The 25,014-nt window shown below is 37.1% G+C and overlaps 1 protein-coding gene across 3 annotated transcripts in view; it reads right to left on the bottom strand.

The window, feature by feature from the left end:
* Window positions 1-25,014, bottom strand: part of THEMIS (thymocyte selection associated) — a 217,905-nt gene that overhangs the window by 159,065 nt on the left and 33,826 nt on the right. For 2 of the 3 annotated variants that reach the window (XM_003404025.4, XM_023558300.2), the window contains exon 2: window positions 15,299-15,457. In XM_003404025.4, coding sequence (XP_003404073.2) covers window positions 15,299-15,457 — 159 coding nt within the window. Of the gene's footprint in view, window positions 1-15,298; window positions 15,458-20,721; window positions 21,189-25,014 lie in introns of those variants that run through there. The other variant, XM_064290654.1, reaches the window with a different exon arrangement.

Raw genomic sequence — 25,014 nt, forward strand, 5'->3', positions numbered from 1 at the left:
AGTGCAATGAGTCTTTTGATTTCTTGACTGCTGCTTCCATGGCTGTTGATTGTGGATCCAAGTAAAATGAAATCTTCAACAACTTCAATCTTTTCTCCATTTATCATGATGTTGCTTTTTGGTCCAGTTGTGAGGATTTTTGTTTTCTTTATAAAAAAAAAATTTTTTTTTAATTTTATTTTCTTTATATTGAGGTATAATCCATACTGAAGGCTGTGGTCTTTGATCTTCGTCAGTAAGTGCTTCAAGTCCTCTTCACCTTCAGCAAGCAAGGTTGTGTCATCTGCTAACACAGGTTGTTAAAGAGTCTTCCTCCAGTTCTGATGCCCTGTTCTTCATATAGTCCAGTTTCTTGGATTATTTGCTTGGTATACGGACTGAATAGGTACAGCGAAAGGATACAACCTTGATGTGCACTTTTCCTGACTTTGAACCACTCAGTATCCCCTTGATCTGTCCAAACACCTGCCTCTTGATCTATGTAAAGGTTTCTCATGAGCACAATTAAGTGTTCTGAAATTCCCGTTCTTGCCAATGTTATCCATAATTTGTTATGATCCACACAGTCGAATGCCTTAGTATAGTCAATAAAACACCGGTAAACATCCTTCCGGTGTTCTCTGCTTTCAGCCAGGATCCATCTGACATCGGCAATGATATTACTGGTTCTACTTCCTCTTCTGAATATGGCCTGAATTTCTGGCAGTTCCCTGTCGATATACTGCTGCAGCCACTTTTGAATGATCTTCAGCAAAATTTTGCTTACCTGTGATATTAATGATATTGTATGATAATTTCTGCATTTGCTTGGATCACCTTTCTTGGGAATAGGCATAAATATAGATCTCTTCCACTTGGTTGGCCAGGAAGCTGTCTTCTATATTTCTTAGCATAGACAACTGAGCACTTCCAGCACCACATCTGTTTGTTGAAATATCTCAGTTGTTATTCCATCAATTCCTGGAGCCTCGTTTTTCGCCAATGACTTCAGTGCAGCCTGGACTTCTTCCAACATTACTATCAGTTCCTGATTATATGCTACCTCTTGAAATGGTTGGATGTCAACTAATTCTTTTTGGTATAATGACTCTGTGTATTCCTTCCATCTTCTTTTGATGCTTCCTGCATCGTTTAATATTTTCCGCATAGAATCCTTCATTATTGCAAAGCAAGGCTTGAATTTTTCTTCAGTTCATTCACCTTGAGAAATGCCAAGCGTGCTCTTCCCTTTCGGTTTTCTGTCTCCAGCTCTTTGCACATGTCATTATAATACTTTGTCTTCTTGTCCCACCCTTTGAAATCTTCTGTTTAGTTCTTTTACTTCATCATTGCTTCCTTTTGCTTTAGCTGCTCGACATGTGAGAGCAAGTTTCAGAATTTCTTCTGATATCTATTTGCTCTCTTCTTTGTTTCCTGTCTTTTCAATGACCTCTTACTTTCTTCATGTATGATGTCCTTGATGTCATTCCACAACTTGTGTGGTCTTAGGTCATTAATGTTCAACATGCCAAATTTATTCTTGAGATGGTCTCTAAATTCAGGTGGGATATGCTCAAGGTAGTATTTTGGCTCCCGTGGACTTGCTCTGTTTTTCTTCAGTTTCAATTTGAATTTGCATATGAGCAATTGATGGTCTGTTCCGTAGTCAGCCCCTGGCCTTGTTCTCACTGAGGATATTGAGCCTCACCATCGTCTCTTTCCACAGATGTAGTCAATTTGATTCCTGTGTATTCCATCTGGTGAGGTCTATGTGTATAGTCACCATTTATGTTCGTGAAAAAAGGTATTTGCAATGAAGAAGTCGTTGGTCTTGCAAAATTCTATCATGCAATCTCCAGTATTGTTTCTTTCACTAAGGCCATATTTTTCAAGTAGCAATCCTTCTTTTTTGTTTCCAGCTTTCACATTCTAATCACCAGTAATTATCAATGCATCCTAACTGCAAGTTCGATCAATTTCAGACTGCAGAAGCTGATAAAAACCTTCAATTTCTTCATCTTCGGCCTTAGTGATTGGTGTGTAAATTTGAGTAATAGACATATTAACTGGTCTTCCTTGTAAGCGTATGGATATTATCCCATGGCTGCCAGTGTTGTACTTCAGGACTGATCTTGAAATGTTCTTTTAGACGACGAATGCAGCACCATTCCTCTTCAAGTTGTCATTCCTGGCGTAGTAGACTATATGATTGTCTGATTCAAAATGGCCAATACCAGTCAATTCCAGCTCACTAATACCTAGGAGATTGATGTTTATGCTTTCCATTTCATTTTTCATGATTTCCAATTTTCCTAGATCCATGCTTCCTACTTTCCAGGTTCGAATTATTAATGGATGTTTGCAGCTGTTTCCTATCATTTTGAGTCATGCCACATCAGCAAATAAAGGCCTTGAAAGCTTGACTTCATCTACATCATTAAGGTTAGTTCTAATTTGAGGAGGCAGCTGTTCCCCAGTGGTCTTTTGAGTGACTTCCAAGCGGGGTGGCGGGGGTGCTCATCTTCCGGCACTCTATCAGACAATGTTCCAGAGCTAGTCATAAGGTTTTCACTGGCTAATTATTTTCAGAAGTAGACTGCTGGGTCCTTCTTCCTAGTGTATCTTAGTCTGGAGGCTCAGCTGAAACCTGTCCTCCACGGGTGACCCTGCTTGTATCTGAATACTGGTGGCATAGCTTCCAGTATCACAGCAACATGCAAGACCCCAAAGTATGATAAACTGACAGACACGTGGGGGATGTATATGTATACATACCTATATTCCCTTCAAAAATTTAGAAAATTCAAAATAATGTTAAAATCATTTGTATTCTCACTATACTGAAACAATCACTTTAATATTTTGGCATGTATTTTTTAATCTTGATATATACACAGATACATAGCGATAGAAATATTTTTAAGAATGCTGAACTATACTATCTACAGTCATTTGGATCACATATGTCTCATCTAACTTTGAACCATGATTAAGCCTCATGTTCCTAAATATTTTTCCCAGGTATGATTTTTAATGGCTGTATAACATGTTGTAAGGGCTGTATCATTGTGTGTTATTGTGCACATTGTTGGGCAATTAGGTTGATTTGATTGTTTTGCTATTTTAATAAATAAATCTAAAGTGATTATCTCGAGTTTATTCTGATAAGTGGACCCACTGAACTAAAGGTGTAAATATTATAAAGGTTCTTTTCTCAGCATATTTTATAACTTAGAAGGCTTGTGTTCCAATGACAGAACTTCTAAATCTCTGAAATGTAATCATGTATAAATATAGTAATCCTTTCTATCAATGTTCAGAACCAGGATACTGGACACCTGCGTAAACAATTTTTTTTTTTTACAACAATCTGGTTCCTCTCATGAGATTCCGTTATAGGCATTCTGTTGAGGTCTCATGATAAAGAGCTTTTAGAGGAATTGTGCATACAGGAAAGAGAGAGAGAAAGAGCAAGGAGTGAAGGCAGATTCTAGAAGATCAATATAAAATATTAATACCATTGTATTACTTGCATCAAAACTTTGTAGAACAGTGGCAGTTGTGGAATAGCTGATTTCAAAATGGTTCCTCTGACATAATTCAGGTCTGATGCAAAAATGTACATAGGTGGGTGAAAAATCATTTTAACCTAGAACTGCAAAATCTACTTCTCTGCCAGATACTATACATTGTAGCTACCCAAATATAAGACTTAGAGAAATAATGTGATCATGTACTGAAGGGTTTAAAAAAAAATTAGTATAAAAGCCTAAATTTTTTGTGTAGTTTGATTAATGCACACTTTCTTGCATAGAATGTCCAGAAAGTCCTTTTTTGTTTAGGAAAATATTTTGTATAATAGGCACAGATGAATTTATCTTGCTTAAGTGAGCACAGTGGGGAAGATGAGACTTAAAAGAAGTTGACACAGAAAATTTGGGAGACTAGGTCTTGATTCCATGGATAGCAAGTTATCTAAAAGGCAGGGAGCCCTATTTTGGACTGCTCTGAATCCTGTTTCATCATAACACCCAAATGGAACAAGAGGAGCAAATTCTGCCTTATATCTTGATTTCTTTACCAAAAGTCTTTCAAAAGAGGGAGAGAAAAAGGTTATTCACTGTAAAGTAGCTAAGTACATTAAAAAAATTTTTTTTGCATAATAAGCTTCCTGTGAGGTCTTTGTGCCACTGAAATTTGCTAGGGTAGATTGTCAGTTTTGCTCTGGTAATAATCTTATTAGTGTGCATAATATAAACTTGTACCTACTGCAGTTGTCAACTTATTCCCTATGTTTTGGTGATGATGATGATGGTGATTCTCAGGAGAGAAAGCATAATACAGTGCTTCAGAGCACAGATTCTAGAGCCAAACTGTCTAGATCTGTGCTCTTCAGTACCGTTGGTGCCACCGTGTTGAGCACTTGAAATGTGGCTACTAGAATTGTGTCTAGTCTGAGTTGAGATGTGCTGCAAGTGTGGGACGCTCACTGTATTTTCAAGACTTAGTATGAAAAGGATGTAAAATATCTCATTTTTTAATATTGATTAGATATTAAAAGGATATTTTAGATGCACCTGATTAAATAAAAATACTATTAAAATTAATTTCAGCACTTTAAAAAAATTTTTTTTTAATATGTGCGGTAGCTCGCCTCCAAGGTGGCCCCCAGTGATCTGCTCCTCCTGGTAGTCGCACCCTGTGTAGTCCCCTTCTAGATTGTCCAAGTGTTGGTCTACACAACCAGGAGAATATGGCAGAAAAGATGATATGTAACATTGGAGTTTAGGGTGTAAAAGCAGTGGCTTCCAGCTTGGGCTCTCTTTTACTCTCACATCACTCACTCTGGAAAAACACTCTGGAGTGGACCTCATGGTAAGGAACTGAAACTTCCTGCCAACAGCCACACAAATGAGCTTGGAAGAGGATCCTCCTGCCCCAATCAAGTCTTCAGAGACTGCAGTCACTGTCTACAGGTGCGATGGAATTCATAAGAGACCATGAGGCAGAATATGGCAGCTAAGGCATTCCCAGATCCTCAGAAATTGTGCGAGATAATAAATGTTTGTTGTTTTAAACTGCTAAATTTAGAGGTTATTTATTACACAGCAATAGGTAACTAGTACTTCGTGGCTGCTAGAAAACGTAAGATTACTTATGTGGCTCACATTATATTTCAGTTGGACAGTGCTAGTAGAGACTGAGCTCAACCACTTACATTGTGAATTTGCGCAAGTTACTTGGCTTTTCTGTGACTATGTTATCTCATTTATAAAATGTGAATACAAAAGGTGATCTACATGTATATAAAAGTGTTTAGAATATTTTTATATGTAAAAACATTTAGAACAGTGCATGGCACATTGTAAGTGTTGTCCAAGTGTTCATCCTTAATATCCATAAGGATCATTTTAGTGTGTGATATGGTCAAGATAGAGTGTAGGACAGTAGAGAATGCTCCATCTCTAACGTCTATTATCCCATTTTCTGTAGGTTCCTACTTGGAGCAATAAAATTCTTATACAGCAATAAAATTTATATATTATGATAAAAAATTCAAGCAGACTTTTTTTCAATCTAGCCTTGCAATTTTAATAATGGTTTTATAGATGCAACCACAGACTTTCTAAACATATGGTTTGTAGATATTTAATGTAAACTTACTTTTTGGGAAAAAAAAATCTTTGTTCATCAGAAAAATGTACTAAAACACTTTGTTCCAGGCTATTCCTCATGACTAAAGAGAAGATATTTATTATTGGTGCTTCATAACACTACAAAAAAGGAACAAATCTTTCCAGGAGGTAATCCAGGATTTGGAACTTCACTTTAAACCAACCATTATATGATTTACCAACCTATGGGGATAATGCAATCAACTATCAGATATCAGGATATATTTTTTGTTGTATTCAGCAAGAATGGCATATTTTTTACCTTGTAAAAAGGTTCAGCCAAGAAGGCTGTCTTCTAAAAAAGTAAATTGTGTTTCTAAAGCAGTATGTTTATTTCCTCATAGATCTGAAATGATTGTTTTTTACTTTTTTAAAAATATATTTGAACAGTTTCTGAACTGACAAAATAGAGACATATGAAAACATAGTGTTAATGTAAGACACATCCAGCGTGTATATTGGAAGTTTATTTCCCTATTCCCATTTCAGCAAAGAATCAGCTTCCAGTTTATCTCCCGAAAACATCCTTGCCAAATCCTTGCAAGCCTTTCCTTTCTTGACTTTTTCTTCCTCTTGCATTTGCTTAAGCTATATATATACATAAAGCAGTGTTTACTGGTCAAATGTATGGTGTGCAGGGATCTTCAGACGAGCATCTTTATTTATAAAGAAATCAAGCCAGGTACCCAAATTAGGGTTATTGTCATTTTCATTAAAACTTTTTGAATTATTGTGATAAATTGAGGGTTTACACAGTTCACTTTAATAAAGGTGGGTGACATCAGCAAAGATAGCAGAATAAGGACCTCTGAAAATTGTTTCCTCCATAAAGAAATGAGAAAATTGAGGAAAATTGTCAGAATCAATTAATCTTTAAGACGTTAAAAATTAACCAAATGTTTATAGGAACCTGCAAACAGTTACTCAATAAATACATAAATAAAGGCTGAATCTTGGTAAGAATAATGAGCTTTGTGGTGTTTTAACTTGCAATATTCCCATTACTCCTTGTCCAGCTCTGTGGTAGCCTTGAAAATCACAGCCTACAATCACAGTAAAAATCAGGCTTCTGGCAGCCACAGGAAGGGATAGAAAGGGATTGAAGCTCATTTGAAACCTCATTTCCAGAGACGTTTTATTATTTGACCTCTCTGGTGGCTCTCCGGTAGACTACACTTGCAAGGCTGTTGTTATTTGATCTGACTCGGAGCCCACCCATGAGAAAAACCTTTTTCCTGGAAGCATTTCTCAAAAACAATGAGATCAAATTGTTTAATTTTCCAGCTGCCTGAGATGGTGGATAACAGTTGGTGCAAACAATAGAATAAGTAAAATGTTAAAAGGAAAGGGAAAGATGGAGAATCATAGTCCATTAGGACTTTAATAAGTTCTGACACACTCTGAAAAATCTAGAAGTACGCGTACATGAGCAGAGCTGTGTACATGCCCAGGGCTGTGAACATGGGTGGCTTTAAGGCTATACACAAGCAGAAAGTAACAGTTTTCAATTGACTGGCTGAGTGTGAAGGTATACACCAGCACAAGGCATTTAAGAAAATCTGTTCAATCATCAGCTGGCCACTAAGATAACCAAGCAGAAATGTCAGTGGTTACGTATGAGAAAGAATACAGACTTTACAGAATCAGTTTAGAAAATTCACTTAACAAGCAAACAACAACAATAACAGCAAATAACAACAAGCCCTAGGAAGGTGGCAAATCTGAGACTAGAGTGGCTAGATTATACTATTTAAGATATCAGGTTTTCAGTGATAAATTATGACTCCCGTGAAATAACCAGAAAGTATGGTCCACACATGGCAGGGGACAGAGGGAGCAATCAATGGTACAGATATAGAACTTACTATTCAAAGGCTTTAAATAAGCTATATTAAATACGGAGTCCTGGTGGTACAGTGGTTAAGAGCTAGAGCTGATAACCAAAACATCTGCAATTCGTATCTACTAGCCACTTCTTAGAAAGTCTATGGGGCACTTCTACTCTGTCCTGTACGGTCCTTTGAGTCAGAATCAACTCGACAGCAAAGGGTTTTGGTTTTCTTTTTAAAAAATGTATTCAAAGAACTAAAGGAAACCATGTGTAAAAAATTAAAGGAAACGATAAGAATTTTGTCTCACCAAATAGAGAATATCGATAAAAAGATAGAAATTACAGAAAAGATTCAACTAGAAATTTTGGAGTTGAAAACTACAAAAACTGAAATGAAAAATTCACTAGAAGTACTCAAAGGAAGATCTGAGCAGGTGAAAGAAAAAAATGTCAAATTTGAAGATAGGTTACTTGAGATCAAACTGAGAAGCAGAAAGCAAAAAGGATAAAAGAAAAAAAAAAAGAAGAGAGCCTCAAAAATCTGTGGAACATCATAACCCAATATACACATAATGGGAGGTCCAGAAGGAAAAGAAAAAGAGAAAGGGTCTAAAAAAATATTTGAAAAAAATAATAGCCAAAAACTCCCCAAATTTGGTGAAATAATTAATCTACACATCCAAGATACTCCACAAATTCCAAGTAGAATAAACTCAAAGGGTTCATATCAAGACCCAAAATAATCAAACTGCTGGAAGCCAAAGTCAAATAGAGAATCTTGAAAACAGCAAGACAGAAGCAACTCATCATGTACAAACTATCTTAAGTAAGATCAAAAGCTAATTTCTCATCAAAAACCATAGAGACCAGAAAGCAGTGCAATGACATATTCAAAAAGCTGAAAGAAGAATACTGTCAACCAAGAATTCTGTATCCAGCAAAGCCATTTTTCAAAAATGAAGGAGAAATTAAGACATTCCCAGATAAACAAAAACTGAGAGAATTTATCAGTATCAAACTCACCCTAACAAGAAATACTAAAGGAAATTCTTCAGGATGAAATGAAAGGATACTAGACAGTAGCTCAATTCCACATAAATAAATAACTATCTCCAGTAAACATTACTATATAAAAACAAAACCAAAATCAAATCCACTGCCGTCCAGTCAATTCCGACTCATAGCGACCCTATAGGACAGAGTAGAACTGCCCCATAGAGTCTCCAGGGAGCGCCTGGTGGATTCGAACTGCCGAACTTTTGGTTAGCAGCTGTAACACTTAACCACTACCCCACCAGGGCTTCCAAACATTACTATATAGGTAAATATAAAGTGCAATATAAATGCATTTTTCTCTTTGCAACACATTCTTCCCCCTATCTGATTTAAAAGACAACTACACAAAGCAATGATTATAAATCTGTTCTGGTGAGCATACAATGTAAAAATGTGGAATTTATATGACTCTGCGTAATGGCTAAGAGCTACAGCTGCTAACCAAAAGGTCAGCAGTTCGAATCCAAAAGGCGCTCCTTGGAGACTCTATGGGGCAGTTCTACTCTGTCCTGTAGGTCGCTATGAGTTGGTAATTGACTCGACAGCAGTGGGTTTGGGTTTTTTTTTTTTTTTTTTAACAGCACAGAGGACAGGAAAGGAATGGGGCTATACAGGGAAAAGTTTTGTACAGGATTGAACTTAAATTTGTATTAATGCAAACTAGATTGTTATAAATTAAAATGTTACCTGTAGTAACCAGGGCAACTGTTTAAAAAATACTAAAAATTAAAAAAAAAGTAAAAGAAACAGGAATAGAATTATAAGGGGGTTAAAATTGTACACTAGAAAATATTACAGAAATAAGTCAGAAATGGAGTAGCAGAGGAACAAAAAAGACATAAGATATATGGAAAAAAATAGCAAAATCACAGATACAACTCCTACCTTATCAATAATTACATTAAGTATAAATTAATTAAACACTCCAATTAAAAGGCAAAACTGCAGAATACATTTTTAAAAATCATCTCACTATGTTCTGTCTATAAAGACACACTTTATGTTCAAAGACACAGATAGGTTGAAATTAAAGGACGGAAAAACATACACCATGAAAATAATAACCAAAAGAGAGCTGGAGTGGCTATTTTTATATTAGACAAAATAGATTTAAACCAAGAAGTGTTACTGGTAGAAGACTATTATATAATGCTAAAAGTAAATTCATCAAGAAGATATAATAATTATAAATAGACATGCACCTAGCAACAGAACCCCAAAATACATGAAACAAATGCTTACAGAATTGTTTGGAGAAATAAACAATTCAATCGTAATAGCTGGAGACTTCGATGCTCTAATTTCAACAGTGCATAAGACAACTAAACAGATCAGAAAGAAAATAGAGGACTTGAACAAGGCTATAAACTAACTAGACCTAATAGACATCTATAGAATAGACCACCCAACATCAGAATACACATTCTTCTCAATTACACATGGAACATTCTCCAGAATAGACTATATGGAGCATTCTTCATGATACATGAAATGTTAGGTCATAAAACAAGTCTCAATAAACTCAAAAGGACTGAAATCACACCATGTATGTTCTCTAACCATCAAACCCCAAAACCCATTGCCATTGAGTCAATTCTGACTCATAGCAACTCTATAGGACAGAGTAGAGTGGCCTCATAGGGTTTCTAACGAGTGGTTGGTGGATTCTAACTGTTGGCCTTTTGGTTGGTAGCTGTAGCTCTTAACCACTACACCACCAGGGCTGCTCTCTAACCACAAAGGAGAGAAATTAGAAATCAGTAACAGAAGGAATGTGGGAAATTCACAAATAAGGAAAGATGTTTTAAAGCAGTGTTAGCCTTATTGAGTTTAAAATGTAATTGGAAGTTTAAGTTCAAAGTTTTAAATATAGTATAAATAAACAGCTTTTGCTGTTGAGATTTATAAACAGCATTGTGGCCTTGAGCTTTTTTTTTTTCTCCTCTAGTGCTGGTGTAGGATTACTCCTATGTCTAAAATTCATTTCATCAGCACCCAGACATCCTTTTTGAAGGAAACTATACCTAATCACTAACCCCTCCATTTTTAATTCTTAATTCTAATCCTTATCCTTAGAACTAGCATTGTAAATATATTTTTCAAATTTCTGCTCAAATAATGCAGTGTTTATTATGCCAAAAAAAAAAGCTCAAAATGCTGCTGTAAATAGCAACTCCCCAAGTTAAACTGTTAGCCAAAAGCTAAGTGTCTTAACTTCTTGTCTTAGTTATCTAGTGCTGCTATAACAGGAATACCACAAATGGGTGACTCTAACAAACAGGAATTTCTTTTCTCACAGTTTAGGAGGCTAGAAGTCTGAATTTAGGGTGCTGGCCCCAGGGGAAGGCTTTCTCTCTCTGTGTACTCTGGAAATGGTCCTTGTCTCTTTGAGCTTCTGCTCCTAAGAAATCTTCATGTGGCTTGGCATGTGTTTTCCCCCATCTCTGCTCTGCTAGCTTGTTTAATCTCTTTTATATCTCAAAGTAGATTGACTCGAGATACACCCAAAACTAATCCTGCCTCACTGACATAACAAACCGCATTCCCAAATGGGATTATAATCACAGGCATAGAGATTAGGATTTATAACACATATTTTGGGGGGACATAATTCAATTCATAATGCTACTCTAATAAAAACCATTACTTCTACCAGAAGATTCAAGTCATTTTAACTTACTAAATATTTATTGTGTGCATTTTCTCCTAAACACTGTGAGGATTATAGAAATGAATGAGATTCAGGTTCTGCCTTCAGCAACCTTGTGATCTGTTGGCAGATGGGGCCAGTAAGACAATCACAAAAATAATTTCAATTACATGCAAAATGTGATAAACACAATGAAAAAGGTGTGAAAAACTATAGTGATTCAAAAAGGGAATTGTTACATTCAGAGTGCTTAGAAAAGATTTCTTATAAAGCAGTGATTCTGAGCCATGAGTTTTATCAGAATCTCCTTGAAGCTTTAAGAAACCCTGAAAACCAGAATTGATGCACACCAAATAAATCAGAATATTTTGGGCAAGTAACCCAAAATCAGGATTTTGTAAGGCTCCCTAAGTGATCCCAATGTGCAGCCAAATTTGAGACCCATGGTTGTAAAGGAGGTGAAGGAGGAATGGATACAACTGAGCAATAGGTAGTGTTCCAACTGACGGGGGTAAGATACTATAGCACTTGGAAGATTCCTGCCCTTAATATAGCTAACTTCTTTTCATTCTCCAAGTCTTCATTAAAGTATAAAATTCTCTGAAAATCTTTTCCTGGCTTCCTGATGATAATCTTAAAAATGGTAATAATAGCTGACATTAGTATAGCACTTACTATATACCAAGTAACATTATAAGCACTGTAAATATATGTCAATATTTAGTCCTCCCACAACTCCACGAGGTAGATATTACTATTCCCATTTTACATGACAGTAGACTAAATAAGTAGAGGTTATATAACTAAGAGTTGGCTTAGTATTGAGGATTTATCTTCAATCTCACTTAATTCTGGCTTCCATTGTCTCAATTCTGCTCCTATGACCTTCTATTGAGTTGTCTAATTCTGAAATTTATTATTAAGCTTTTGGATTTCTAGTCGATGTTTTTGTATGGTTTCTAGTAGCCTGTTTATTCTGCCGTTTTGTTCTTATGCTGTTTTCCTGAATTCTTCTCTTGCTTTGTCTGTGTGTTTCTTGGTTTGATCTACTGGCACCACTGCAAAATAACAGATGTTGGAGAGGTTGCGGGGAGATTGGAACTCTTATGTACTGCTGGTGAGAATGTAAAATGGTACAAACTCTTTGGAAAATGATACAGCACTTCCTTAAAAAGCTAGAAATAGAAATACCATATGATCCAGCAATCCCATTTCTAGGAATATACCCTAGAGATTTAAAAGCCACCACACAAATAGACATAGGCACACCCATGTTCATTACAGAACTATTCACAAAAACAGAAAGATGGAAACAGCCTAAATGCCCATCGACAGATGAATGAATAAACAAATTATGGTACATACACAAAATGGAATACTACACAACCATACAGAACAATGGTGAATCCACAAAACATTTCACAACATGGATGAATCTGGAGGGCATTATGCTGAGTGAAATAAATCAGTCACAAAAGGACAAATATTGTATGAGGTCACCGTTATAAGAACTCAAGAAAATATTTACACACAAACACACACACATAAAACATTCTTTGATGGATGGGGAGGGGAAAGCACTAATTAGATGGCAGACAAGTGTCAACATTGGTGAAAGGAAGGACAACACGCAATACAGGAAAAGTCAGCACAACTTGACAAAAGCAACACCCAAACACCTTGAGGGACCGAGTTATTGGGGCTGGTAACTGGGGACTACAGTCTTAGAGGGTATCTAGGTCAATTGGCATAACATAATTCATAAAGAAGATGTTCTACATCCCACTTTGGTGAATAGTATCTGGGGTGTTAAAAGCTTAAGAACAGCCATCTGAAATATATCTGTTGGTTCCATCCAGTCTGGAGTAAAGGAGAATGAAGAATACCAAAGAAACAAGAAAAATATTAGCCCAAAGTACTAATGGACCACAAGAACCACAGCTTCCACTGGCCTGAGCCCAGAAGAACTAGACGGTGCCCAGCCACCACCACCGACTGCTCTGACAGGGATCACAACAGAGAGACTCAGACAGAATGGGAGAAAAATGTAGAACAAAAATCAAATTCATAAAAAAAAGGCTAGGCTTACTGGTCAGACAGAGACTGGATGAACCCCTCAGACTATGGCCCCCAGACACTGTGCTGACTCAAAACTGAAGCCATTCTCAATGCCCACTTTTCAGACAAAGGCTAGACAGGCCTATAAAACAAACAATAATACACGTGAGGAACGTGTTTCTTGGTTTAATCAGATATACAAGACCAAAAGCAAGGCGAAAAGACAGGAAGGGAGAGGAACTGGATGAATGGACACAGGGAACCAGAGGTGGAAAGGGGGAGTGTGGTGTCACATTGTGGGGATTGCAACCAATGTCACAATTTGTGTATAATTTTTTGAATGAGAAATTAACTTGAGCTGTAAACTTTCACCTAAAGCAAAAAAAAAAAGGATACACAACTAAGATGTAAAAGAGATGGGATTCAACTATGATTCCAGAATCTATGTTCTAAAACATGACTGACTGAAGGTAGATTTTTTTTTCAAGCTTCCCATAGAACCCTAGTATATTTCAACCATACCATGACTCACATTATGTTGCAAATGTTTCCTAATATATCTCTTCCACTAATCAATCATGCATTCAATAATCATTTATAGTGCACATTCTATATACCAGAAAATGGTATTGACAATACAAAGACAAATGTATCATATTTTATCTGTCAAGGAGTTTTAGTCTAAAGTAGGTGTCTGTAAGCTATGGTCCACAGGCTAAATTCTACTACCATCTGTTTTTTTTTTTTTTTAATAAAGTTTTATTGAGCTGCAGCTATGCTCACTGGTTTATGTATTGTCTATAGTTGCATTCACTCTACAATAGCTGAGTGAGGTAGTTGTGACAGAGACCATTTGGCTGCAAAGCCCAAAATCTTTGCTAGTTTATAGGGGAAAAAAAAAAAAAAACAGCCCTTTATAGAAAAAGTTTGCTGATTTCTGGTTGAAAGAATAAGACAAACAAGAAAATCATCATTAACTATCCAGTGAAATACATGCTTTGGTGCCCAAGATACTATGGGAACATAAAAGATACCTACATGGGTTAGAGGCTCAGAGAGTATTTCCCAGAAGGCATGATCTTTGACTTAATTTTGGGAGATGAGTAGAGTTATCGAGACAAAGAAGAGCAGCTAGAGTTGTCATGAAGATCAGACAGAACAGTTTAGCAGTGATACAGAGAGCTAGCACAGTGGCGATAGGAGTAAAGAGGGTGGTTATATTTAAGAGATATCAACTAATTTTATAAATCTTAAGAAAATACATGCTTGATTTCTTGATTCTCACCATCTAGCACAATTACTTGTGCATGTAGATGGCATTTACTAAATATTTTTTAACTGAAAAAGATTGCCTTAAATAAATGATATTTATTGAAAAGAAGACAAAATATTTGCCTCTATTAGTCCTTTGTTGTTGTTGTTAGATGCTATCGAGTTGATTCCTACTCACAGTGAACCTACAGGACAGAGTAGAACTGCCCCGTAGGGTTTCCTAGGCTGCAATTTTCATGGGAGCACATTGTTAGGTCTTTTCTCCCACAGAGTGGCTGGTGGGTTTGAACCACCGACCTTCCAGTTATCAGCTGAACATTTAACCATTGAGCCACCAGGGCTTCTTAAGATAATTAAATTATAAGAACCGTCATTTTTCTCCCCCACTATCCAAGTGAACAAGGAATAATAAAGCAGAAAATGATCTTATCCTAGAGTAAAAAAAAAAAAAAAAAAAGGCTTTTTTTTTTTTTTATTATTATTTTCAGTTTCTAGATATAAACCAACCAAACGGTTTCTGTTGAGTTGATTCCAACTCATGGCGTCCCCATGTGTGTCAGAGTAGAGCTTAGCTCTATAGGGTTTTCAATGGCTGTGGTCTCTTGGAAGTAGATCACCAAGCCTTTCTTCCAAGATGCCTCCAGGTGGATTCAAACCTCCAGCCTTTCAGTTAGTAGCCAAGTGCTTAAGCATTGACACCACCCAAGGACTTCATAGATGTATATAACTCTTAACGATATAGTTTTACAAATGAGAAATGGTTGCAGTATACTGTACCTGGAAAATTCATAGGCAGCTCAAATGGTTGTGAAGACTGACAACCTTCAACGTCTTCACAAATTTCAGCTATGATCTTCTTAATTTTGAGGCCAATAATTTTAATTACTTCTCCTGTTGACAAACAGCATTCATTTCCAAACATTTCATAAATTGAGCCTGAAAAAAAGAAGAGCAAGACCAGTTAAAAAAAAAAAAAGATTTAAGCAGTGAAGAACAAGGTAGGATGCAAAGCCTAATATGAACTATTTTTACTCAGTTCCTCTCTTGGCTACCTACTAAACAGGAATTTAATCAAGCGTGACAAAATGTACAGCATGTACCAGAAAACATTAGATTTTCACTGTATCCACTGAGCAAAGTATAAACAATCTTATTTTCTTATTATTGCAAATTGAATTTATGGTTTCCGCAGCACCTTTAGCTCATCTTTCCAAGGTCAATCTAGAAACGTGTCTTCCCCTGCTGGGATTTATTTTCTATTTTTGATGGGTCGCAGAATTAAGCTCACATGAGTCAATGATGAGCTAAGTAAGTACTGTAAACAAGGTTGTAATAGGATGCAAGATACAAAGACAGAGGGTCTGCACACCAGAGATTTGTAATAAGAGCATCATATCTATTTAGCTGACCTGGTTCTCTTCATCATCATGAATATAAGACTTCTAGTCCATATTTAACTCTGGGTGTTTGACAAGCTGAAAACAACTCCTAATATCTTTATGGCAATAGGGGGCAGACCAGCCCAGACAAATTGAAAAAGCTTCATTTCAGTTCAGCATTTCAGTTTTCTTCCCAACAAACCTCATATCAGAGATGCTAAAGTTAAACTTCTCATCCTTTTATCTTCCTTTTATATCTCCTGATGGAGGGGTAGTGGACAGTGAAATCATAAGACGAACGATGGAAAAGAGGATAGGCAAAAGTTCTGGATAATCTACCCTTATAAAAAATGGGGACAACCCAACAACCACATCTCTGGGATTTTATCACTTTACAATTGAACAGGAAACTAAAGGTTGATGTAAATATATATCCTTTTAACCTCATTAAAATATGAAGTATATGAGCACAAAATTTTAGGTTGTTTGTTTTCTGAATTGTTTTCTATTGAACTCCTGCCTTATAGACTCATGCTTGACATACAGCAGCTACCCAAAGCATTTTTAAGGCATGAATAGTTATCATAAAAGCTATTAAGCCTGATATCCAATCCAACTCTAAACAACTTTCCGCAATTGTATCAGAGTCTCAGCAGATAATAGGTGGCACACTCCTCAACTAATTTGAGATTTTAATAAAGGGTCAAATTACATAGGCATAGGCTCTAGAAAAGTCATTAGGGAGAGTAAAAAAAAAAAAACTCTAGGCTAGTAACAGGAGCTATGATCACCCTTAAGTCCAAACAGCAATTACTAGAACCAGAAAGACAGAGTTGTGTACAATGGAGTGACTTCAGAGGAGCTGTAGCCTTCATTCTAGGAACACAACCACTTCTAGGCAACCCAAAACATAAATGAAATGTCCTGAACTCACTCTTCTCCCTACATTTGGCCTTCTGCTGCGGCACCCCATTGGCCAAATCCAGAGGACAAGGAAGGCACTAATGCCCCCACAGAGGTCAGCATCCTGGGCAGAGACTGAAACTGAAAAATCCAAGACACCAACCATATTATCTATTACTTAATGAAGGTCACTTTTGCAGACATGAGAGTGTATCTGGATGGAGTTCCTGGGTGCTGCAAATGGTTAATGCAGTTGGTCACTACATGAAAGACCAACATTTTGAGTCTGCCCAGAGGTACCTTGGAAGAAAGGCCTGGAAATCTACTTCTGAAAAATTAGCCCATTGCCATCGAGTCAATTCCAACTCATAATGACCCTACAAATTAGACATTGAAAACCCTGTGGAGAACAGGTCTACTCTGACACACAAGAGGTCACCATGAGTTAGAACTGACTCCATGGCAACTGGTTAACAGTTTATCTGTTCCTAAAACTTGGAGGATACACTTCCACAACCTCCTCCTTTTCTCATTGTTGTTGTATACCGTTGATTCCGACTCATGGTGACCCCATGTGTGAAGAGTAGAACTGCTCCATAGGGTTTTCAAAGCTATGACCTTTCGGAAGCAGATGGCCAGGCCTGTCTAACCAGGTCCCTCTGGGTGGTTTCCAACCGCCAACATTTTGGCCAGTAGTTGAGCACTTAACTGTTTGCACTGCCCAGGGATTCCACTTTCTCATACTATTCCCTTAAGCTCAAACTTTCATTAACTTCAAGACACAGTGTCAGCAATCTCAAATCCTTTGTGGAACAAATTGAAGTATTAAAATAATAATAATAAATTCACAGTGACATTTCCTCTTATGAACTCAGAATAGTTATTTTCTATTATAACGAATTGGCCATTAATCACATACTAGCATTTTACATTTTTAGTATTACCTCATCCTGTACCTAATTTTTTATGAGTTTAGTTTTATCACTCCCAATTAGATTCTAAGCTTCTTGAGAGAAAAATATAGTGTTATATTTTTGCATAACCACAACACATCAAACTTGCTTGGGCATTCATTCAGCACCCTCTAAAAACACCCCCACTACGTGTCAGGCATTGTGATTGACAGTAGATAATAGACATCAAATGCATAATCTCTTCCCCCCAGAAGCACTGCTTTGAAGGGAACAAACAAGTAAGCAAACGACTGCAAGAGATTTTGAGGAAACTATGATATGGAAATCAAAGAAGAGACCCAGTGGCACAATGGTTAAGTGCTGGGCTGCTAACTGAAAGGTTGATTGTTCTAAGCCATCAGCCATTCCTGGGGAGAAAGACCTGACGATTGGCTCCCATAAAGATTACAGTCTAGGAACCCTATGGGGCAGTACCACTCTGTCCTACAGGGTAGCTATGGGTTGGAACTGAATTGAGGGCACACAATGACAACAACACAACATGGGAGCAATTAAATGGGTAAGAGATTAGAGAAGGCTTCCTGGAGGAGAAGCTGGGCTAAGATGCAAGCATAGGCAGAGCGATAGTAAGATGTAGAATAGGCTGATATATTCTAGAAACTTCAAGTATTTATGTCTAAACTGTAAGGTGAGAAGGTAAAGTGGTAAGAAATGAAACTAGGGAAGTAGAGAGGGTCCAGTCTTTATGAAATCACCAAAACAAAAAAGCTACTCAAAGTCTCAAACAACCTCACAGAAAGAGAAACTACATTTCCATATCAGGGTCCAGGAACAAACACCAGTTTAATGAACGCAATGAGTCCCTAACTGAGCAGGTAATGTAAATCAAACCGACTGCTTTGTAATGCCATCTTTCTTTCAAAGGTTCAATTGGAAGTCAAAATGAAAAAAATATAGGTGAGATTACACATAATTTACAGAGAATAGAAGCCAGAAAATTCTATGAAGAGAAAATTCTGTGTGTTTAGTCACCACATGAAATCTTTTTTCTTTCCAAGCATCTCTCTCCTTAAAAAAAAAAAAAAAGTCTCATGCAAATATTTAATATTTCTCTTTAGTATTTGGAGCCCCTAAACCCTAAAAATAAAACCAAATCCACTGCAGTGGAGTCCATTTCGGCTTATAACGACCCTATAGGACTCCTCCATAGGGTTTCCAAGGAGCTCCAGGGGGATTCAAACTGGCAACCTTTTGGTTAGCAGCCATAACTCCTAACTGTTATGCCATCAGGGTTTCCTTGGAGGCCCCAGGTGCTGCAAACAGTTATTGCACTATCTAGCTACTAACCAAAAGGTTGGAGGTTTGAGTCCACCCAGCAGCACCTTGGAAGTAAGGCTTGGCAATCTACTTCTGAAAAATGGAACACCGAAAACCCTATTGAGCACGGTTCGATTCTGATACTCGTGGGGTCACCATGAGACAGAGGCAGCTACACGGCCACTGGTACTGGTATTGGCACTTTAATATTTTGTAACTTAAAGTTTTCTCTAAACCAGGAAAGCTGTTGACTCACATTTAATAAGGGTGTTCAAGAGTATCCAGCTCTAGAAAGCTGAGTCTATGATAGGCGACAAGAATACACAGCAAAGCTCAAGCCTCTGAAACTGGAAGGCTTCTTATATTTTGTTACCACCCATATAATGTCTTTTAAAATACATACTTTTCTCAGTAATAAGAGAAAATGGTGAATTTTAAAAATAGCTTACTTTCCTATCCCCAGAATAAGCACATATAACGTGTATAATTGCTTTTTAAAACTTGCTGAGATATGTGTCTGAAATATGCATTCGTGTATGTGTAGGCATACATATTAAAATGGTTTTCATTTCATTTTAACCACAAGACATGTATTTTGAATATGCAAATCTCAAATCTATTAAATCTTTACAGACTGATTCTTTCCAAGTCAGAGCACATGTATTCAGGGTAATGCCAAACATCAGAGAAAGCTGGAACAAAGCACCTGTTTTCAGTGATCAAACATCACCCCTGAAGGCTGTAATGAAAGCGCCATGTGCCTTTGAAATCACCTTTTCTGTAATGCTACTTTGCTCAATAAAAACGACATATTAATACGCTTTTATGAGCTCATCCCTTGTTTGACAATCCACATAAGCAATGCTGTGATCACATCAGAACAGCCAAAATAATTGGTTCAATAGATTTTCTTCCATCTTTCCTACAAAGTTAAAAAGTGTAGCAGTCAGGGAAGAGGACCGTCCAGCAAAGGTGTAAGTAGAGTACAGCAGGTATGGCAGGTATTGCACTGGCCCTGGGCTCCTGGGCTACTGAGCAGTTTCTATTAACCGGTGCAGCCGGCAGAGTATCTACAGGAAATGGCGCCTACGGCAAACACGGAAATTGTGCCCTGTCCAAACATCTGGCACCCACTTTTAGATAACTTTACTATAATATCGGCTTAAAAATACAAGTCAAGCTCGTTAACATTTTAACTAACACATTACCATGCTTGAGGAAGGACGTCCGGCTGTAACAGGTTAATGGAAACTGCTCAGTGACTTCAGGGGCCCAGAGCCGGTGCAATACCCTACATACCCACCGCGACCCCCGTTCTCACTGCTCCAGGCTACTCATCCTTTTATTCCTCATCAACCTGTCAAAAATCCAGCCAGTCCTAAAGAGTATGCTCATATTCATCGTCCTCTTCTAAGCCTTCCTTGATCCCCACACCTAAGTCACAATAAAATTTCTCCCCTGTGTTCAAATAACACTGGGCATTTCTCTCAATTATAGCATTCATCAAAGTCAGCCTCGTTCGGGCATTATTTTGTGACCACTGATATTATGTATCTTGAAATTTATTATCAGTTCTTGCAGAAGATACACCATCTTAACTATGTTATAAATATAATAAATATATACCCCTCCCCTCATATAGATAGGAAAGCCTGGTGGCGTAGTGGTTAAGAGTTCAGCAGCTTACCAAAAGACTGGCAGCTCAAATCCACCGGTTGCTCCTTGGAAACCCTATGGGGCAGTTCTACTCGTCTGATAGGGTCTGTTATGAGTCAGAATCGACTCAACGGCAATAGGTTTGGTTTTTTTGGTTCCCATAACCGGTTGCCCACGAGTCAATTCCGACTCATAGTGACTCAGCTAATAACACAGTTTTTGTCACTTAGATGCTTAGTGAATGTTAAAGTATAGCAGCTTTACTGTAAAATGGCAATAAATTGCCATAAATATGGCAGTGGTCCATGTACATCAGTAGGTTAAAGCATGGTCAGCTCAAGACTTTGGCACTGCCTATTATATCATTTGTTACATTTAATATCAAATGTACAAGTGTATGTCAGATCTGCTGGCCGCCTTGTGTATTCCCTAGGCAAGTAGCATTAATGGTGGCAATTCTAAAACATGAATCTCTATTTGTTCAGTGTGCCATTTTACCATTGTGTTTACCATTTTTTATATTGCTTGACTTCAATGGAGAGGTCATGAGATAATCACAAACAGTGTTGGAGGAGGGTAGAAAATTACATTTGCAAAGCATGGTTGATGCCATATGACAGTGTATATAAAAACAATTGGGGCTGCTATTGAAGATACATCTTTGCTCTGTGTAAATAGGTGTGATTATTCTTCGTTTTGGGATGGTACATATTATCAAGAAGAAGCACCCCCACAAAGAAAACATGTAAGTGAAATTATTTCATTGGCAATTATGCGCCTAGAGTTGGTGGCTGATAGGGTATTAAGAGATCATTATTATAAAGATGAGTTCAATTTTTCCAAATGAATCTTGAGATAGTTCACCTCATGAAAGAAGCTTAAAGGGGGCTATGGTTTCAACAGATGCCCAAAAAGGGACTACCTCCATGCCCTGTAAAGGCAAAGACAAAATCATTTCCACTATATGAAAAATATGTCAAAAAATAAATGAACATGATGTTTGAATGGAATATGTGTGTATTTGTATGTGTGTGCTTGTGCGTCTGTATATGTGTGTGTGTATGCATAACATAAAAATAAGTAGGCATGGAACAAGCTTGAAGCCTTACTGGGAACAGATTCTATCATTTAAGTACTGGATATGTCACAGAGAGGTATATGTGAACATTGACAGGAAATTATCTTTAAAGGTCATAGCCCCCCCTCAACCACAATATCGGTATAAAAAGTGTAAAATATTGGCATCACGGAATAAGAAAAACGATAACAAAACTAAGGAGAACTAAGGTACAGTCTCTCACACCTCTAAGAATAAGGAGTCCTGCTTGCGAATTGAGAGTTTAAGTATTATCCAGGAAGTCAAACCTAAAGCCAGGGATGTGCCAGAGATTGTAGTGAATGTTGGGGAGTCCCAAAAAGGCTGCATGTGGGGAATGAAACCCCCTATGGGTTGGAGAGACTGAAGCTTGTGAGCCAACATAGCAAATTAAAATAGTAGTAGGGTCAGAAACCAGAAAATGACCAACAATTCAACCATTCAGAGTAAAGGGCATGGCATTCAAATGACTCAGTTTTAGCGGTTGAGGTATAAAGGTTCGGTTTCATATACCAGCTAAAAACCTGATGTTTGTTTAATGGCACAATTTATTAACTTAATATATTAAATAAGGCTTTACTAAGAAGGTTAGTAAGTTGTTATGATGATAGAAGTCATCACTAGGGCTCTCTTTTTTTTTTTTATTGTGCTTTAGATGAAGGTTTACAGAGCAAACTAGTTTCTCATGAAACAATTAATACATATATTGTTTTGAGACAGTGATTGCCAACCGAATCACATGTCAACACTGTCCCTTCTTGACCTTGGGTTACCTGTTATCACCTTTCCTGTCCCCTTCTACCTTCTAGTCCTTGCCCCTGGGCTGTTGTGCCCATTTAGTTTCCTTTGTTTTATGGGCCTGTCTAATCTTTGGCTGAAGGGTGAATTGAACCTCAGGAGTGACGTCAGTACTGACTTAAAAAGGTTGTCCGGGGGCCCTACTCTTGGGGTTTCTCCAGTCTCTGTCAGACCAGTAAGTTTGGTCTTTTTTTGTGAGTTAGAATTTTATTCTACATTTATCTTCAGCTCTGTCCAGTATCCTCTATTGTGATCCTTGTCACAGCAGTTGGTGTTGTAGCCAGGCACCATCTAATTGTGCTTGGATTACCCTGGTGGAAGCTGTGGTAGTTGTGACCCATTAGTCCTTTGGACTAGTTTTTCCCATATGTCTTTGGTTTTCTTCATTCTCCCTTGCTCCAGAAGGGGTGGGACCAATGGAGTATCTAAGATGGCCACTCACAAACTTTTAAGACCCCAGACACTACTCACCAAAGTAGGATGTAGAACATTTTCTTTATAAACTATGCTATGCCAGTTGAGCTAGATGTCTACTGAGACCATGGTCCCATTGGGGCTTTTTTTGTCAACAATTATCAGAGTAAAGAGATTCTGAGTGTGCATGTGTATAAAATTAACATTCCTTCTACACTTCCATAGAATGTTTCCTTATGATGGTGAAACAAATCACTGGTCTGCATTTTCTGACACTATCATTGACCAAATAGTCCCACATTTTACCCCAATTTAAAACCTTAAAATGACATCATGAATAATATCAAAATTTCTTGTATGAACAGTGTTGTGTTGAGTATTGGTTTATTGTCTTATGAAGGACTTGGTTTCAAGTACGTTATATACTCTAATATACTTGCTTATGCTTTATACCCTAAATGTAAAATAAAGCTACTACAGACCTCTATAGTCATTTAAAATAATAAAGTGCTCCCCATGTTCCATTTCATGAGTATACTGATTGCTTTGCATATACACGAGATCCAATGCACTATAATGTGTTCACACAATAACATAAAAATAAAGCTACACTGTACTGTAAAATCTCCCTGTTGTTCAGCACTAACTATTCTATTTATGAATTACAATTTACAAATTGAGAAAAAAAATTTAGAAACTTCTATAGAAATTTCAAGTTATTTTATGTTCATTGAAATAAATAATAAAAACCTGTTTGCAATTTGCATGTGTTTATTTTTTATTTCATTTTTGTGATCATTTATTTATACGGTATTTTATTAAAGTATCAGTCCATGATAAATGAGAAAAAAGAAAATAAATTGGACCTTCACCACAGATAGTTTGAGAAGTACTTCCCTAAAACATTAAGTGCAGACATATGACCACATTCAGTTCAGGGAACTAGGATATACAGTCTCAGGGGGTAGAGAGTTACAGTAAAATGTGAACAGGAGAAAAGGAGAGTTAAAACTTAATAGGAGCCCTGGTGGTACAGTGGTTAAAGTGCTTGGCTGCTAACCAAAAGATTGGTAATTTGAACCCACCAGCCATTCCATGGGAGACAGAACTGGTAGTCAGCTTCTGTAAAAATTATAGCCTTGGAAACCCCTATGGGGCAGTTCTACTCTATTCTATAGGGTTACTATCAGTTGGAATCAACTCGATAGTGGTGGGTTTAGTTTTGGTTTTATAACTTAATATACAAAATCTTAATCAGTGTCATTAGCTCATCTATCTCCATGTCACCAGTAGTCTGGGTGTCCTGCCTAAAGGATATAAGAATTTTAATCAAATTGAGAGTAATAGCTCTAACTGCAAATTAATAAATTGGTATTCTGAATTGTTATATTCTTACAAGTTATATGAGGTAGTACTTGAACCTAACTGACCCTGGATGCTCTGAGTTGATGGACCTATACAGTAAAGGCCCAAAGCCATGAGCAAGAGAAACCCCCTAAGACATGAACTCCTTGAGTCCTACCTATAGGGCATGCCAAGCATTCTCCATGAGAGAAAGGGCAAATATCTAGAATACATTCTCCTAGTTTTCTCTCTCTTCACTAATCATTGGTGGAACTTTTCCAGCTGAATCCATATATGCCCTAATAATCCTCCGCAACATAAATTTCTAGGTGAATATCTACCAACAAGGTGTCATGCCAGGTATAAATTATTCCCAGCCCAGTCCTGCACTATGACTTATCTTGCTTTCTTTAAGGCCTCTTGGATGATATTTATTTTAAAATATTTTAATCCTTAAATTGGGCTAATTTACTTCCAAAGACTGAGTCAAAGGAAATCTAGCAAAGGAATACAGACTCGCTCAAGCCATCATTTTTACCAGGGTCTCTGTCCGAAATGAGACATAAAACATCTAGTTAAACTTGATAACAATCACAATTTTATATAGCCCACTGGAAGTTGTAGGATGAGTTTAAATTTTATTTATATCTCTAAGCAAAGTATTAGAACTCT

Source organism: Loxodonta africana, chromosome 1 (genome assembly GCF_030014295.1).
Source record: "Loxodonta africana isolate mLoxAfr1 chromosome 1, mLoxAfr1.hap2, whole genome shotgun sequence".
Taxonomy (NCBI): domain Eukaryota; kingdom Metazoa; phylum Chordata; class Mammalia; order Proboscidea; family Elephantidae; genus Loxodonta; species Loxodonta africana.